We start from the raw sequence: 18705 nt of genomic DNA on the forward strand, positions 1-18705 counted from the left end.
AATATTTTTTAAGGGAGCGCTTTTAAGTCGACTTTGAAATTTCTTGTTGGGGCCGCCAAAAACATCCGGATGAGCTGGCAAAAACGCGTGATTAAAGTTCATCGTGTTTGTAAGTGAACTCCCTGGAGGATATGAAGCCGTCTTTGTTCTCGTCTTCCTTGGCAAAAATGTCCGCCACCATGTTCTCGTGCACGGTGTCGTTGGGAGGGTAGCCGTGGCGCTCAAACTCCTTCCTCAGGTATTCTTTCACCTGCAGGAGGTAACTACGTCAGTTAAAAGTTGCTGGACAGCTCATTAGGTACACCAAGTCGAGGCGTAATGCTTATTTCTGAGTAACACTGTCTTAGTAGGCTTGTATTTTGCTGTGGTGTACAACTACACTGTGAGTTTACTTAGATTATCTCATATACAAGTGAACTATTTTTATTTTGTAGAGGCAGTAAACTCCAGCATTGGTGTCAGCATGTGTATTTATTAAATACTGCATACGTCAAAGTGCACTATAATATCTAGTGTTTTAAAAGTGTGCATAATATTACAAGAGAACTGCAAGTTAATTTGCTATAAATGCCCTAATACACTAAATTGACTCCTTAATGATGATATAACACACAATCATCAAAGTCAAGGCCCGAGGTCCAGATCTGGCCCGCCACGTCATTTAATGCTGTCCGCAAAAGCCTGCAAATAATATCCGTCAATTAAGTATTTTCCCTTTTCTTACTATTCTTTTTTTTTTTTACAGAAAAAATACATGTACTGCATGCAATTGCATATATTTTTTTATTCAATATTATCAAACCAGGTAACTAGAGATTAGGGCTGGGCGATATTGCCTTTTTTTAATATCGCGATATTTTAAGGCCATATCGCGATACACGATGTATATCTCGATATTTTGCCTTAGCCTTGAATGAACAATTGATGCATATAATCACAGCAGTATGATGATTCTATGTGTCTACATTAAACCATTATTCTTCATACTGCATTAATATATGCTACTTTTAAACTTTCATGCAGAGAAAGAAATCACAACTAAAAAAATTACTATTTTTTTCATACGGTGTTGATCTGGAAATGTTTGCCTCGGCATTTTGATGGTGTGGACGTGTGGCACCGAACGGAGATGTTGACGTGCGGAGTAAGCCCTCTTCATTGTCTAGCGGGTGACTTTTCAAATGATGCTACATATTAGCAGTGTAGCCAAGTGTCCTGGGTTCACCTATACAGTGTACTTAATAAACGGGAGACATTAGAGCAGGTTCGGTAGCCACCGCTTCTTTAATGTCAATATCACACACCTCCTTCCACAACCACACACACCCTACGTCACAGCCCTACGGCAACAACTCTGGAGGGACAAAACCCCTCCTCCTTACTAACACACTCCGGTAACTTGGGACACCCTGAACTGTTTGTTACAGCAGTAATGCTACTTTTTATAGCAACGCTTTTGCCCCACACTTGACAAATTACGGTTGTCTGTTCGACATCTTCCCAATTGAAGCCAAACCACCGCCAGACGATGGACCCCTGCTGTTTGTTGGGGGAATTAATTATTCCTCCATTTGTTACCAGATTCGCACCTTCTTTCTCTTGTATTCGGGCTCGCACCACTCCGCTAGCATCACAGCTAACGTTAGCCATGCTGCTACCTCTCTGCTCGGGGAGGGCGTATACGTATGTGATGTATGACGTGACAGTATGTGACGTGTGTAAGAAGGTGCGCTTGTCTGTCTGTGAGAAGGAGAGACTGGAAAGAGGAGGAGAGCCTGTAGTGTAATGCCCGCAGCTAAAAGCAACTGCGTGAGAACGTATATTCGATATCACGATATAGTCATTTTCTATATCGCAGAGACAAACCCGCGATATATCGCGTATATCGATATATCGCCCAGCCCTACTAGAGATGTCCGATATTGGCTTTTTTGCCGATATCCGATATTCCGATATTGTCCAACACTTAATTACCGATTCCGATATCAACCGATACCGATATATACAGTCGTGGAATTAACACATTATTATGCCTAATTTTGTTGTGATGCCCCGCTGGATGCATTAAACAATGTAACAAGGTTTTCCAAAATAAATCAACTCGGCATAAGGGCCCAACCTTTATTGTGTATAGTTGTATTACTTCTTTTTCAGTTACTATTAAACTGTATTGTCGATTTAACATCATTCCTCCACGCACGTGCACTTCGTTGTTCACTTTTTCGTCTCTAATTTAAAAGGACTGTTTACAGTTTTCACAGTATATATTTATAGTTTAATGTGTTTAAGTAGTCAAGTTTGTTCCCTTAAAATCTTTTTGAATAGAAATTTGCAACAGTTTAAAATTATCGCTAATGTCCGTTAGCATGCCAATGGTAAACTCCATTGCATGTTAGCATCAAGCTAGCATCATAAGCGCAAAATGTATTACTGTATGGTTTCAGTTGCTTAGGCCAGTTCATACCAGGCTGTATTGTTGATTTAACATGTTTTTTTTTTAATGTTTTTGGCATTTAACGTGTATATTAATGTACTTTCTTTTATAGTAATTTCATTTGGAGGCATTCTATAAAGGACCGCAACATGGAAGTTTTATATTTCAATTATTTATTGTATTTTTTTGTCTCTAATTTAAAGGAAATGTTGAAAGGTTTACCTATCTGCCAAACCGAGTACCAAGTATTCAGGCAGGGCAGAAAAAAATACATGTTAATATTTAATAAGATTTCTCTTTAAATGTACGCATGTAGCTTTTAAAAACAATACATACTTATAGCCAATTATGCTAATTATACGACATTGGCATTTTGTTCTTTGGGAAACACTGGTTATCTAAAATAGCAATCCTTCACCTCAGTTTTGGAAAGCCTCCAGTCGTCGTTCAGGTCCATCTCCTGGAAGGACTCGTGCGACCTGGGCCCGTTTCTGATCTCCAGCAGCTCGACCATGAAGATCAGAGTGCTTTCAGGAGGGATTTTACCTGATAAGGTGAGAAAGAAATAGCTAAAAACAAACAAGATAAGTTTCTTGATATGACTTGAGAGTGTTTTACTTGGAAAAAATATTGTGAATGTTAGTCATAAAATGTTATTGCTGAGCAAGCTTACCGGGAAAAAGGCTTAGAAGTTCACATGCTCCACGGTAAGAAAGAAATCAGAGTGGGAGCCCTAAAGAGGCGTTCAGAACAGAACAGATTTACATGCAAAACAGAAAAGTACAATAAGAAGTCCATAACATGCATTAAGGAATTTATCGTGGCGCACTGCCGTGGCAAAATAAAAGCCATCACATCTTAAAAATAAGTTGTTTTTTTTTACATGAAGAAAAATAAAGGAAATGTATGAATGTCCATGACGTATAGCAGGGGTGCTCACACTTTTTCTGCAGACGAGCTACTTTTCAGTTAACCAAGTCGAGGGGGTCTACCTCATTCATATATATAATTTATATTTATTTATTTATTTAAGAAAGAGACATTTTTGTTAACAAGTTAAAGGGTGTTTAATGATAATACAAGCATGTTTAATTACTTTCTTTCATGAAGACAAGAATAAAAGTTGGTGCATTACCTGCTTCTGATGACTTGCATTGATTGGAATCAGACAGTAGTGCTGATAAAGTCCGCATTTTTGAATGGAGGAGAAACATAGTTTTCCTTTCTGTCCAATACCACATGAAAGTGGTTGGTTTTTGGCATCTTATTTGTCCAACTTCCATACTCCTTTTTATACACTTTACAAGAAATACATTGGCGGCAAACTGCATAGCTTGCTAGCTTGCGCACGCTAGCTTTCTGAGACTCTTATTTTGGTAGCGCAGGCAGGATGAAGCAGGGCTTTTATTGTAAAGACAAAAACTGTGCAGTCGGTCTTTAGAGTTTTGACGGCAGGTACGGCGCGAGAGTCTGTTGAAATAAAAAGTGTTTCTCGACTTCCTGTCGGTCCTTTTTTCTTAATAATGATCTCGCAGCAGCTAGCGTCATCTCACAAGATCCTCAGGTGCCTTGAATGTCAATCAAGTGACGAAAGTGACGTCTTCAAATTCGTAAGAAGATGGCATCCACTCAAGGGGCCAAAAGGCTGTTCGTCGCAATGGAAGGTTTGGGCCGGGCTGTGGCATCACAGACTGGGGCGATTTCTGACCTGAATCGCAAGATGGATCACATCATGTAAAAGCTGGTAAGGGAAAAATTGGATATGAGGGCCAGCATGGACGAATAGAACAGACAAGCCATTGTAATGTCTTCTCGCGGAAAAACAAAAATCCTAATCTACGATTTGACTCCCTCGAATGGCCTTGACGCTCCAACAACAGGAGCAGGCTGTTCTAAAAACATCCCCGAGGACACCTCAATGATGGACGCTTTTGACCTCCCTCCCTCCTCAACGACACCTGGAGTCGAACATTTGCTTGCATGCAGAACGGCCCCAGGCCTATGAACATGAACACTACATCAACACACCCAAGACAATGGGCATACACACACACCCTACCCCATCCCACGTCTTCACCACCGCTTGATTCCCCTTCGCGGTGATGGACGGCTGGCAGCGCTTCATAGCAGCAGTCGACCTCCAGGGTCCCAACTCCCCCACCCTCTGTTGCGAGTTGTCGTGATTAAATGTAACATGTTTGTTTATGTGTGCATGGCATGGAGGTTTTTTCCCACTCCAGACTAGGCCCCCTTAGGAGCCCAGTCTGGATTGTATTTTTTTACTCATCTTCTTCCCCAGCGTTTTACCTTTTCCCCCACCTTTTACGTGGCGCCTTGTGGCGACCCATCAGCCTTCCTGTTCTGTAACCCTGTACACTGTTTGTTTGTCTAATCTTGAACGGGTTTGTGCTGAAAACATAGTTTCGTTGTACTTGTTGCAATGACAATAAAGACATATCCTATCCTTAGTGAAGATTGATGATGGCTAATGTTAAGGTGTATTTTTTTTAATGCCTGGCTGGCGATCGACTGACACACCCTCCGCGATCGACCGGTAGCAATGGGCACCCCTGTCGTATGCAGACTATTATTTACGTACTATTGGCCATAATATGTTTGAAAAACATCTCAAATATCATAAAAGTGTTCAATGATTAATAAAAAACAAAAAAGCATCGGAATCGCCTGTTAGCACCGCTACAGCTAGTCGAGTTGGAGCCCGGCAAAAGTAAGTACAGAAAGTTATTTCAAGTTCTCGTAATTAATACATTCTTTGTTCAAACTTGTGGAAACTACCCTCATTTTGACATTACAACAAGAGATGTCCGAAAATGGCTTTTTTGCCGATATCCGATATTCCGACATTGTCCAACTCTTAATTACCGATTCCGATATCAACCGATACCGATATATACAGTCGTGGAATTACCGTATTTTTCGGAGTATAAGTCGCACCTGCCGAAAATGCATAATAAAGAAGGGAAAAAACATATATGTCGCACTGGAGCCCGGCCAAACTATGAAAAAAAACTGCGACTTATAGTCCGAAAAATACGGTAACACATTATTATGCCTAATTTTGTTGGGATGCCCCGCTGGATGCATTAAACAATGTAACAAGGTTTTCCAAAATAAATCAACTCAAGTGATGGAAAAAAAATGCCAACATGGCACTGCCATATTTATTATTGAAGTCACAAAGTGCATTATTTTTTTTTAACATGCCTTAAAACAGCAGCTTGGAATGTGGGACATGCTCTCCCTGAGAGAGCATGAGGAGGTTGAGGTGGGTGGGGTTGAGGTGGTGGGTTAGGGGGTAGCGGGGGGTGTATATTGTAGCATCCCGGAAGAGTTAGTGCTGCAAGGGGTTCTGGGTATTTGTTCTGTTGTTTTTATGTTGTGTTACGGTGCGGATGTTCTCCCGAAATGTGTTTGTCATTCTTGTTTGGTGTGGGTTCACAGTGTGGCGCATATTTGTAACAGTGTTAAAGTTGTTTATACGGCCATCCTCAGTGTGACCTGTATGGCTGTTGACCAAGTATGAATTGCATTCACTTGTGTGTGTGAAAAGCCGTAGATATTATGTGATTGGGCCGGCACGCGAATGCAGTGCCTTTAAGGCACGCCCCCAATATTGTTGTCTGGGTAGAAATCGGGAGAAATTCGGGAGAATGGTTGCCCCGGGAGATTTTCGGGAGGGGCACTGAAATTCGGGAGTCGCTGGGAGACGCAACTGCTCTTTACTTATCCCTACGTCCGTGTACCACTCCGTACAGCGGCGTTTTAAAAAGTCATACATTTTACTTTTTGAAACCGATACCGATAATTTCCGATATTACATTTTAAAGCATTTATCGGCCGATGATATCGGCAGTCCGATATTATCGGACATCTCTAATTACGACACACAACAACATCTAACTTTACGCCGTGTGCGTTGTCAAACGACCGTTTGGATATCTCTGTGTGGGAGAGTCCAAAAATGTGATAAAAAAAAATGCTTCAATGTAGACTTGAAATTGTTGGTATAAATGAATGCGAGAGTGAGTGATTGTCCATAATGAATGTGCCCTGCCATTAGCCATGCTCATCTTTGTTAGCTGGTCCATTGTACGTTAGCATTAAGCTAACGACTTTAGCGCCAGCCTTCATCCTGCATAATTGTACTACTTTTTTCAGTTTATGTGTAAGTTTTAAAGCGTATGTTTAAGCCTTTTGAAAGAAAATATATGCATCATTGCCATGTCAAATGACTCATGACATCATCAATGTGATGACGTGTCATACTGACCACGCCCCCACGGCACATGTATAGTGGCAATGTGTGGGAAACTTTGTACGGTATTGTGTAGAGCAGCACCGTTGCCTTCTTTCCCAAAAGCGAGGGCAGGAGGTATGGTCAGCTTCCTCTTCTCTCCAGCACACATGCTCTGCAGGCCTTTGTCCCAGCCTGCGACCGCCTCCCTGATGCCCAACGTGAACCACATGGCGTGTTTGTCGCCATCAGCAGAGTTAGCGCGACTGGTGGACACACACAGACAAACATGTGATATTGGAAACTCTTCTGTCCTCTTCTACGCTGATGCTCGGGAAACTCTTGTGCAGTATGACACAATTACAAAGTACAGAATAGTGGCAAGTCGATCCACAATCAATTTAAAAAAGAAAAAGTTTTGAGTCCATCTACGCGCATCCAAAAGAAGCTTTACTAACCTCTAACCTGTTTTGAAAAGTTTCATTATAATTATTATACCAAATACCGTATTTTCCTGACCACTGCCGATGAATGGGCTATTTTTGATCTTTTTTCATATATAAAGGCGCACCGGATTATAGGGCGCATTAAAAGGAGTCATATTATTATAGAGATGTCCGATAATGGATTTTTTGCCGATATTACGATATCTTAATTACCGATTCCGATATCAACCGATACCGATATATACAGTCGTGGAATTAACACATTATTATGCCTAATTTTGTTGTGATGCCCCGCTGGATGCATTAAACAATGTAACAAGGTTTTCCAAAATAAATCAACTCAAGTTATGGAAAAAAAATGCCAACATGTCACTGCCATATTTATTATTGAAGTCACAAAGTGCATTATTTTTTTAACATGCCTCAAAACAGCAGCTTGGAATTTGGGACATGCTCTCCCTGAGAGAGCATGAGGAAGTTGAGGTGGGCGGGGTTGAGGTGGGGGGTTAGGGGGATGCGGGGGGTGTATATTGTAGCGTCCCGGAAGAGTTAGTGCTGCAATGGGTTCTGGGTATTTGTTCTGTTGTGTTTATGTTGTGTTACGGTGCGGATGTTCTCCCGAAATGTGTTTGTCATTCTTGTTTGGTGTGGGTTCACAGTGTGGCACATATTTGTAACAGTGTTAAAGTTGTTTATACGGCCACCCTCAGTGTGACCTGTATGGCTGTTGATCAAGTATGCCTTGCATTCACTTGTGTGTTTGAAAAGCCGTGGATATTATGTGACTGGGCCGGCACGCAAAGGCAGTGCCTTTAAGGTTTATTGGCGTTCTGTACTTCTCCTTATGTCGGTGTACACAGCGGCGTTTTAAAAAGTCATACATTTTGAAACCGATACCGATAATTTCCGATATTACATTTTAAAGCATTTATCGGCCGATAATATCGGCAGTCCGATATTATCGGACATCCCTAATTATTAATATTTATTTCTAAATTGAAAACACTTCCTTGTGGTCTACATAACATGTAATGGTGGTTCTTTGGTCAAAATGTTGCACTGTTGCACTGATGTTTTACAGATCATCTTCATGTCGCTTTCTGACAGTCGCTGCCGGATGCGCCGTTTTGTGGGCGGTCTTATGTACGCGGCTCACCTTCGACAGCGTCTTCTCCTCGTCATCTTTGTTGTACCGGTGTAGCGTGCAAGGACGGGAGTGGTAGAAGTGTCAAAAGACGGAGCTTATCGACTACGGTGTCGGCACAGATTACAAAGGCGGACTCGCGCAATTTTTCAGGATTTATGCAGATCCCAAAAAACAGATCAGCAAGTACCAGAAGGTAAAAAAAATAAATAAAAAAAATAGTTATTTTTGCATAATATTGTGAAACAAAACGCCATATAATATGTTTTATCTTATAGCTTACCAAAGTCGGACTAAAACATTTTGATAGGTTTTTGAGCGCCGTATGTAATGTTCTATATTTTCAATGGAACATATAAAATGTTGGTGTTATTTACTTGAGTCATATTGCCATCATATTGCAGTCTACGCGTATCTTACGTTTGACTGTCATCTACTGGTCACACTTATCATTACACCATGTACCAAATAAAATTGCTTCGAGGTCGGTAAGCAAAACCAGAATTATTCCGTACATTAGGAGCACCGAGTTATAAGGCGCAATGTCGAGTTTTGAGGAAAAAAAGGGATTTTAAGTGCACCTTCCATAATTATCTCAGGTTTTAGACTTTAATTTTTCATAATTTCGACATTTTAATTATGACTTATTTTGTTTTTGGTTACGGAAACGGGCTTCCATATTTGTCTGATTTTGGAGTTTAAAAAAGACGGAAATGTCAGTTTATTTTGAGAAAATGACGATAAACAAATTTGTTGGAAGGGTCCACAGAAAAACTTTAAATGTTGTGACGAGAGATGTCCGATGATGGCTTTTTTGCCGACATCCGATATTGTCCAACTCTTAATTACCGATTCCGATATCAACCAATACCGATATATACAGTCATGGAATTAACACATTATTATGCCTAATTTTGTTGTGATGCCCCGCTGGATGCATTAAACAATGTAACAAGGTTTTCCAAAATAAATCAACTCAAGTTATGGAAAAAAAATGCCAACATGGCACTGCCATATTTATTATTGAAGTCACAAAGTGCATTATTTTAATATTTTTAACATGCCTCAAAACAACAGCTAGGAATTTGGGACATGCTCTCCCTGAGAGAGCATTAGGAGGTTGAGGTGGGTGGGTTGGCGGAGGGGGTGTATATTGTAGCGTCCCGGAAGAGTTAGTGCTGCAAGGGGTTCTGGGTATTTGTGCTGTTGTGTTTATGTTGTGTTACGGTGCGGATGTTCTCCCGAAATGTGTTTGTCATTCTTGTTTGGTGTGGGTTCACAGTGTGGCGCATATTTGTAACAGTGTTAAAGTTGTTTATACGGCCACCTTCAGTGTGACCTGTATGGCTGTTGACCAAGTATGCCTTGCATTCACTTGTGTGTGAGAAAATCTGTAGATATTATGTGATTGAGCCGTCACGCAAAGGCAGTGCTTTGAAGGTACGCCCCCAATATTGTTGTCTGTGTGGAAATCGGGAGAAATTCTTTTTCGGGAGAGGTACTGAAAATCGGGAGGGTTGGCAAGCATGACTGGGAGACGCAACTGTACGGAGTGGTACACGGACGTAGGGAGAAGTATCCCTACGTCCGTGTACCACTCCGTACAGCGGCGTTTTAAATAGTCATACATTTGACTTTTTGAAACCGATACCGATATTGCATTTTAAAGCGTTTATCCGCCGATAATATCGTCAGTCCGATATTATCGGACATCTCTAGTTGTGACCATGCACCTTGTCTCATGTGCTGAAAATAAGAATGTTGGTGATTTAATAACAAACCCCTCTAAAAGACATTGGGACATTTCACACGACTTAAGTGTTTTTTGTTCACCTCACCTGTCATGAAACAAGGTTCCATTCTCAAAGTATACTTGATGGTGGACGAGCAGCATGTCTCCATATTTGGACTGACGGCGACACAGGAAAGGTTTGTGCAGAACTTCTATCTTCACCTCGGCTTCGGCCAGTGTTCCGCCGTAGACGTCCGCCATGAGGGCGGAACAGAGCCAGCTCAACACCGACAGCAGCATGGCGTCTTATTACCGAACACCGGACTCAAAACGTGCTGTGTAAAAATAAAGTATACGTGTTATGTTCAGTAGTTTAAAAGCGCGTACACGTTTTCTACGTGGCAGTGACGCGCCATGTTACGTTCTGTTACCGGAAGTGTTCCTCCCGTCTGATTGGTTGCTTTCTTCGGGTAGGCGGTTCGAGACGATTTTTTTTGTTCAAAACTTTATTACAGTAACAAAATACTACAAAACAAACACCGTCTTTCGAGTAAGGGAAACCCACATTTCCCCATCCGACTAGTGATTTGAAATTAATCATAGCATCTTGGAAAATGGTTAAAAATAAAAAAGTCCTTAAATTATTGTCAGCATTGGAGAAATTTAAATTGTTTAAGATAACCCCCTTTTTGTTTTGTTTTGTTTTGTTAATGTAGTTTTTTTTCGTAGAACTTTATTTCAACAACTATATGATACAAAACAACTATCTTCAGGATTTTTCGTAGAACTTTATTTCAACAACTATATGATACAAAACAACTATCTTCAGGATGGAAACAAATGTCAATAATCCATCCATCCATTTTCTACCGCTTGTCCCTTTTCGGGGTCGCAGGGTGCTGGAGCCTATCTCAGCTGCATTCGGGCGGGAGGTGGACAAGTCGCCCCCTCATCGCAGGGCCAACACAGATAGACAGACAATATGGATAGCATTTTACAAAGTTATTAGTGTTATTGTTAAAAAACAGTATTAGTATTATAAAACATTTTTCATCTATTTATTGTGTCAATGCTTAAAATATATAGTATAGTATTCTAATTATTATTCTGCCTTTTTTCTTTCTTGCACATTTTTTATCAGATTCAAGGCATTCCACCGTCAACACATTTTGGACATTTAAACAGAGACTTTTCAAAGATTCAAAAAATTTATGTTTTTCCTGAAATTCCTGCTTTTCAAAACTGCTGTTTCTACCGTTCTTTCTTTCGACGACTTCTCACACATTTTAACCCATTTGAACCATTCTGGCATTAAAACATTTAACTACCGTATTTTTTGGACTATAAGTCCCAGTTTTTTTCATAGTTTGGCCGGGGGTGCGACTTATACTCAGGAGCGACTTATGTGTGAAATTATTAACACATTACCGTAAAATATCAAATAATATTATTTAGCTCATTCACGTAAGAGACTAGACGTATAAGATTTCATGGGATTTAGCGATTAGGAGTGACAGATTGTTTGGTAAACGTATAGCATGTTCTATATGTTATAGTTATTTGAATGACTCTTACCATAATGTGTTGCGTTAACATACCAGGCACGTTCTCAGTTGGTTATTTATGCCTCATATAACGTACACTTATTCAGCCTGTTGTTCACTATTCTTTATTTATTTTAAATTGCCTTTCAAATGTCTATTCTTGGTCTTGGGTTTTATCAAATACATTTCCCCCAAAAATGCGACTTATACCCCAGTGCGACTTATATATGTTTTTTTCCTTCTTAATTATGCATTTTTTGCCGGTGCGACTTATACTCCGAAAAATAATATTCTTTTTTGTAAGCGTTTTGAAAAAAAATTATAAACGTATGCATTATACTGTTATATCTCACATTCTATATTGTGTTTTGGAAAAAGGGTGTCATAAACGTTACGTAATTCATAAAAAAAAAAAAAAAAAAAAAATCAAATTTGTATACATATGTAAATGTATTGAGTTATAAACATTCATTCACTTTCTTCTTTCCTTCATGGATCTGAACTTTACCACTGCTGGTAGTTTTTTTTATATGTTTTTATTTAATAAGTTGTAGGTGTATTTATTTCAGTATAAAAGTGTAAAAAATGTTTTGCTTGGGTCATGAAATGATGATAATGGTGTGCTAGGGCATACATACATTTTATATTTAAAGCTTAAATCTCTGGAGTCTACATCAACTTCAGATCTATCCCTCATTTTAAAATGTTTTAGTTTTTTTTTATGTTTTTGTTTTGTTTGTTTGTTTGTTTTCCGCCCTTTTTTGTCAAACAAAACTATGTTTTTCAGAATCAGAATCAGAATCAGCTTTATTGTCATTACGCAAGGTAACGAGATTGAGGCCATTCCATACAGTGCGATGTGTGCATGCTAGAAAAACAATGTGCAAATATATAAAAATATAAAAAATGTAGAAGTGCAATGAATATGGTGTGAAATGAATATATACATGAAAAAAAAACAAAAAAAAACAGGGTGGTTGGTGGAATGGGTTATTGCACCGAAGAGAAGGCAGTTATGAGGGACAATGGGGCAAACACACAAAATATGCAAAATCTTCCACCAAAAATATTTTTCAAAGTGGAATATTTGATGTGAAGTAATCGAAACCTTGGATAGGTCAATAATTCAGAATACCATTGATTTTGATTCAATATTATGTTTGGAGCAATGACAGTTTGAAAGAAACAGCTTTGTTTTAATTAGTCAACATTGCAACTTTTTCTAAATTACATTTCACCTTTAAGCTTTTTTATTTCACTTTTGTTATGTTTTTGTTTATTTTAATAGTATTTTTAGAATGTGCCGTGGGCCTTTAAAACATTAGCTGTGGGCCGCAAATGGCCTCCGGCGCACACTTTTGACACCCCTGCTATACATAATAAAAAAATTAAATCTGATAAATCTATGGATAAAAAGCAGAGCCTGGCGACGCATGCGCGTTTATCATAACTCTCTCGCTATCTCTGTCTCTGCCCCTCCCTCACGAATGCTGCTGTGCGCGCACACCTTCACAATTTGTTTTGTTTTTAACCCCTTCTTAACCCTGAACGTACATTGAAAATACACGCAACCCTGACTCAAAATGCCGGACATTTGAGGTATTTAAGAAACTCCGCCCGGACAGCCCCGCAAAAGAGGACATGTCCAGGGAAGAGAGGACGTATGGTCAGTCTAGTTTACATTTAACAAAAAAAAAACATTCAATATCTCATACGTGTTGACATGGACATTAGCTAAATAAATCAGTGGCTCTAGAATTGTGTACACATTTACTGCAAAGAGTTAAAAAAAAAAGGAAAAAAGTAACTCTTTCTAAAAAAAGTTACTTTTTTCAGGACGTTTATATTTAAAATATAAACGTCCTGAGGAAAGTTGGCCATGTTTCCTTTAGATTAAGGCTAGCATAAGTCGGGGAAGTTAACATGCTTCGTACTACTGTCGTGTTTCCACGTGCTGTTTAGTGACGTTTCATGTCTTTTGAGGCTTGCTGGCCACCGTAACCTTGTGTCAAGTTTCACAAATTTCTGTTTTTGTCTGCATTGTTCATCATTATTGATATTGCCATACTATTTACAAAGTGTACATTATAATCAATGTTGGACAAATTAAAGGCAAAATCTGGAAATGGTAAAAAAGAAAGAAAAAAAAGTTAAATAAAATGGTATCTGTATCGCTAACCTGTATTTGATTGGTATCGTATTGACGCCGACAATTGTGCTGCGTGCAGGTAATGGAGAGCAACTTTATTGATGTGCAGTGGTCGTGTTTTGTCATGCTACGTTTTAGTTGCAAACATTTCTTCTGAAAGGTGATTAAATGCACACACTTGCATGCACTCATGCGCATTACACTTTGTCAATAAACGCTTTGTGGAAGATTCCAAACATCCAGTGTCAGTACCCTCAGTGGTTAAAAAAGGAGTCGGCCTATATCTGCGAGAACAGTGTTTTCCCACAATCCTTTGCTCTGCAAGGAGCCGATCCCTGAGGCCAGCCAAATAATGATCCAAAAACTGAACCCCTGCGCTTCGCCTGGCAGCACAGAGCAGGTTGGAGAAGACTCGTCTTCCTGCTCCCGGTCCGTCAAGTCACTTTTTTTGCGGGGAGGAGTCCCCCCGTGAGCGAGTAAAAGACAAGTTTCACGGAAGACGACGAGCTCAGGTGAAGAACTTGCAGCCGGTGGAGTCGATGAGGCAGGACTCGGTGCAGGTCAGCTGACCAAAGGACCTGCAAGACACGCAGGCCGAGGTTAGCTGCAAGTGCATTTTATGGTTTTATTGAATGAGCCGACATAATAAATAAGCATTTAAGTCCCATCTTAAAACTAATTTGTATACTCTAGACTTTAAATCAGGGGTCTCAAACTCAATTTACCTGGGGGCCACTGGATGCAGAAACTGGGTGAGGCTGGACCGCAAGAAAAGATTAACATGCACTTTTTAATGAATTCACCTTCTTTGAATGGCTATCCCGCCCTAGGAACATACTTGCCAACCCTCCCGATTTTTCCGGGAGACTCCCGAATTTCAGTGCCCCTCCCGACAATCTCCCGTGGCAACCATTCTCCCGAATTTGTCCCGATTTTCACCCGGACAACAATATCAAGGGCGTGCCGTGATAGCACTGCCTTTAACGTCCTCTACAACCTGTCGTCGCGTCCGCTTTTACACCATACAAACAGCGTGCCGGCTCTGTCACATGTTGTATGCGGATTCTGCAGACACATGTAAGTGACTGCAAGACATACTTGGTCAACAGCCATACAGGTCACACTGAGGGTGGCCGTACAAACAACTTTATCACTGTTACAAATATGTGCCACACTGTGAATCCACACCAAACAAGAATGACAAACATATTTCGGGAGAACATCCGCACAGTAAGACAACATAAACACAACAGAGCAAATACCCAGAACCCCTTGCAACCCTAACTCTTCCGGGCTACAATATACACCCCCGCTACCACCAAACCCCGCCCGCCCACCTCAACCGACGCACGGAGAGGAGGAGCGGGGGGGGGTGGGGGGTGGGGGGGGGTCTGGTGGTAGCGGGGGTGTATATTGTAGCCCGGAAGAGTTAGGGCTGCATGAGATTCTGGGTATTTGTTCTGTTGTGTTACAATGCGGATCCATCCATCTTCTTCCACTTATCCGAGGTTGGGTCGCGGGGGCAGCAGCCTAAGCAGGGAAGCTCAGACTTACCTCTCCCCAGCCACTTCGTCCAGTTCTTCCTGTGGGACCCCGAGGTGTTCCCAGGCCAGCCGGGAGACATAGTCTTCCCAACGTGTCCTGGGTCTTCCCCGCAGCCTCCTACCGGTCGGACGTGCCCTAAACACCTCCCGAGGGAGGCGTTCGGGTGGCATCCTAACCAGATGCCCAAACCACCTCATCTGGCTCCTCTCGATGTGGAGGAGCAGCAGCTTTACTTTGAGCTCCTCCCGGATGGCAGAGCTTCTCACCCTATCTCTAAGGGAGAGCCCCGCCACCCGGTGGAGGAAACTCATTTCGGCCGCTTGTACCCGTGATCTTGTCCTTTCGGTCATAACCCAAAGCTCATGACCATAGGTGAGGATGGGAACGTAAATCGACCGGTAAATTGAGAGCTTTGCCTTCCGGCTCAGCTCCTTCTTCACCACAAAGGATCGATACAGTGTCCACATTACTGAAGACGCCGCACCGATCCGCCTGTCGATCTCACGATCCACTCTTCCCTCACTTGTGAACAAGACTCCGAGGTACTTGAACTCCTCCACTTGGGGCAAGATCTCCTCACCAACCCGGAGATGGCACTCCACCCTTTTCCGGGCGAGAACCATGGACTCGGACGGTGCGGATGTTCTCCCAAAATGTGTTTGTCATTCTTGTTTGGTGTGGGTTCACAGTGTGGCGTATATTTGTAACAGTGTTAAAGTTGTTTATACAGCTACTATGGCGTCACATTAGTGCCAAAAATCCGAGCGCATAAAAACTTTTATCGCGCGCTGATTCTCCACTTCGTGCGCGCGCGCGCGACACCCTTTTGCGCTCGCGTGGTGCCTTTTTGCGCGCGTGCGGTGCCTTTCTGCACGCGCCCGGTCTCGGTCTGTGCGCTCTCTGTGTACTCCTGGCATCTCTCCTCGCGCTGTCATGTTTCTTTTTGGCACTTTGGGGGCGGGTATGCTAAGACGGCCCCTCCTTTCTGATTGGCTCTGAGCATTTTTCAAATGACCAATGATTCTCCAGCGTAGCAACGTTGTAGCCATCTTACCTCGGACATCTAGCCTCAATCATTACATTGATGTCAATGGTACATGTACTAATTAAATTACCATAACTTGCTCGATTTTTGACCAATTTACAAACGGTTTGCCTTGTTACAAATCTTATTACATGTAGATATGACATAGGATGCTGTACCTGTTGAAATTACCTCTTTCGCTTTAAAAAAAAAAAAGACTTAATTGTGCAACATAATTGTGTAGGGTCAGTGTTAGTCAGTTCTCTGATTATTTTAAACTGTTTCAGAATACATTATTAAAAGGCTATTTTTAACATTTTAAAAACAAAATTCAAAGATTATTTCATTAATTTTATGGCTGAATCAAAAGAAATTCCATAAATTAGAAAACAAATGTTCAAGAAGAAGTGAAAATATAAAATAATGTTATGGTTGGATGTTATTGCTGGTGGACCAGTTCTGGCTGAAAGATGTGATTATGGTGTTTGTTGTCTTATTATTTATTTGGGTCACATTTTGTATTACCCTGTATTGTGTTTATGTGGTATGAAATAACCTTCATCAGCGCGCGACATTTTTTTATCCATTTCTTCCTCCGTAAATCTTGATACATATTGACGATGACCCGCCCTGCTATACTTCTGATTGGCTCTGAGCATTTTTCGCCTGACCAATCAGAAAGAAGGGGCTGTCTAAGCATACCCGCCCCCAAAGTGCCAAAACGAAACATGACAGCGCACAGACCGAGACGGCGCGCGCGCAGAAAGGCACCACGCGCGCGCAAAAGGGTGTCGCACGCGCGCACGTAGTGGAGAATCAGCGCGCGATAACAGTTTTTATGCGCTCGGATTTTTGGCACTAATGTGACGCCATAGTGGCTGTATAAACAACTTTAACACTGTTACAAATATACGCCACACTGTGAACCCACACCAAACAAGAATGACAAACAAATTTTGGGAGAACATCCGCACCATAACACAACAGAACAAATACCCAGAATCCCATACAGCCCTAACTCTTCCGGGCTACAATATACGAAGTGGAGAATCAGCGCGCGATAACAGTTTTTATGCGCTCTGATTTTTGGCACTAATGTGACGCCATAAGCTACCCTCAGTGTGACCTGTATGGCTGTTGACCAAGTATGTCTTGCAGTCACTTACGTGTGTGTACAGAAGCCAAATACAACATGTGACTGGCCTGGCACGCTGTTTGTACAGGTTGTAGAGGGCGCTAAAGGCAGTGCCATCACGGCACGCCCTTAATATTGTTGTTTGGGTGAAAATCGGCGGACATTTCAGAGAATGGTTGCCCTGAAATTCGTGAGTCTCCCGGAAAAATCGAGATGGTTGGCAAGTATGACGCTGTCAAGCGCCATTCATATAAAACTCGCGGGCCGCGTTAACATTAAATTTTCATATTAAGGTGCGGGCCGCAAAATAACGTTGCGCTTCTGAGACCCCTGCTTTAAATAGACCCCCCTTTTAGACCAGTTGATCTGCCGTTTCTTTTCTTTTCTGCTCTGCCCCCCTCTCCCTCGTGGAGGGGGGTGGCACAGGTCCGGTGGCCATGGATGAAGCGCTGGCTGTCCAAAGTTGGGACCCGGGGTGGACCGCTCGCCTGTGCATCGGTTGGGGACGTCTCTGCGCTGCTGACCTGTCTCCGCTCGGGATGGTCTCCTGCTGGCCCCACTATGGGCTGGACTCTCACTATTATGTTACATCCACTATGGACTGGACTCTCACAATATTATGTTAGATCCACTATGGACTGGACTCTCACTATTATGTTACATCCACTATGGACTGGACTCTCACAATATTATGTTAGATCCACTATGGACTGGACTCTCACTATTATGTTACATCCACTATGGACTGGACTCTCACAATATTATGTTAGATCCACTATGGACTGGACTCTCACTATTATGTTACATCCACTATGGACTGGACTCTCACAATATTATGCTAGATCCACTCGACGTCCATTGCACCGGTCGGGAGAGGATCTGCGGTCCTCTCCAAGGTTTCTCATTGTCCCATTGGGGTGAGTTTTTCCTTGCCCTGATGTGGGATCTGAACCGAGGATGTCGTTGTGACTTGTGCAGCCCTTTGAGACACTTGTGATTTAGGGCTATATAAATAAACATTAATTGATTGATTTGATTGTCAGTTGGTGCTGCTCTGACATTTTTATAATCATCTTTGGAGGTGTGCAACTGAATTTCCCATCGCAAGAACAAACTTTGGATTGTTAAACAATCACAATTATAAAATAATAACAGTATTAAATGATGTCATTTCATAGAGATACATTTTATATTGTAGTATTTTGACACAAATTAACTCAAACAAAATACACATACTGTATTAAATATACTTTTTTTTATTGATTCACTTTGGTCAACATTAGGGATGTCTGATAAT

General features: G+C 41.4%; 2 protein-coding genes across 2 annotated transcripts in view; both read right to left on the reverse strand.

The window, feature by feature from the left end:
- On the reverse strand, positions 1-10427 carry LOC133620869 (peptidyl-prolyl cis-trans isomerase FKBP14-like). The gene is made up of 4 exons (XM_061982487.1): positions 10118-10427; positions 6795-6955; positions 2853-2980; positions 1-250 (listed from the first exon to the last, which is right to left on the reverse strand). Exons 1-4 carry the CDS (start codon positions 10309-10311, stop codon positions 92-94), a joined length of 642 nt encoding a protein of 213 aa, XP_061838471.1. The 5' UTR covers positions 10312-10427; the 3' UTR covers positions 1-91.
- Positions 10428-13728: 3301 nt separating this feature from the next.
- Positions 13729-18705, reverse strand: part of LOC133621329 (uncharacterized) — a 25534-nt gene continuing 20557 nt past the window's right edge. The window contains exon 18 of the mRNA XM_061983358.1: positions 13729-14282. Coding sequence (XP_061839342.1) covers positions 14213-14282 — 70 coding nt within the window. The 3' untranslated portion in view covers positions 13729-14212. The remainder of the gene's footprint in view (positions 14283-18705) is intronic.

Source organism: Nerophis lumbriciformis, linkage group LG21 (assembly GCF_033978685.3).
Source record: "Nerophis lumbriciformis linkage group LG21, RoL_Nlum_v2.1, whole genome shotgun sequence".
Classification (NCBI taxonomy): Eukaryota; Metazoa; Chordata; class Actinopteri; order Syngnathiformes; family Syngnathidae; genus Nerophis; species Nerophis lumbriciformis.

Excerpts from the sequence above, each read along its gene's own strand:
- LOC133620869 (XM_061982487.1), bottom strand. The coding sequence starts at position 10,311 with ATGCTGCTGTCGGTGTTGAGCTGGCTCTGTTCCGCCCTCATGGCGGAC. Across the intron at positions 6,956-10,117 it reads GGAACCTTGTTTCATGACAG|TCGCGCTAACTCTGCTGATG; the intron begins GTGAGGTGAACA and ends TGTGTCCACCAG. Across the intron at positions 2,981-6,794 it reads TTTTGGGAAAGAAGGCAACG|GTAAAATCCCTCCTGAAAGC; the intron begins GTGCTGCTCTAC and ends TCACCTTATCAG.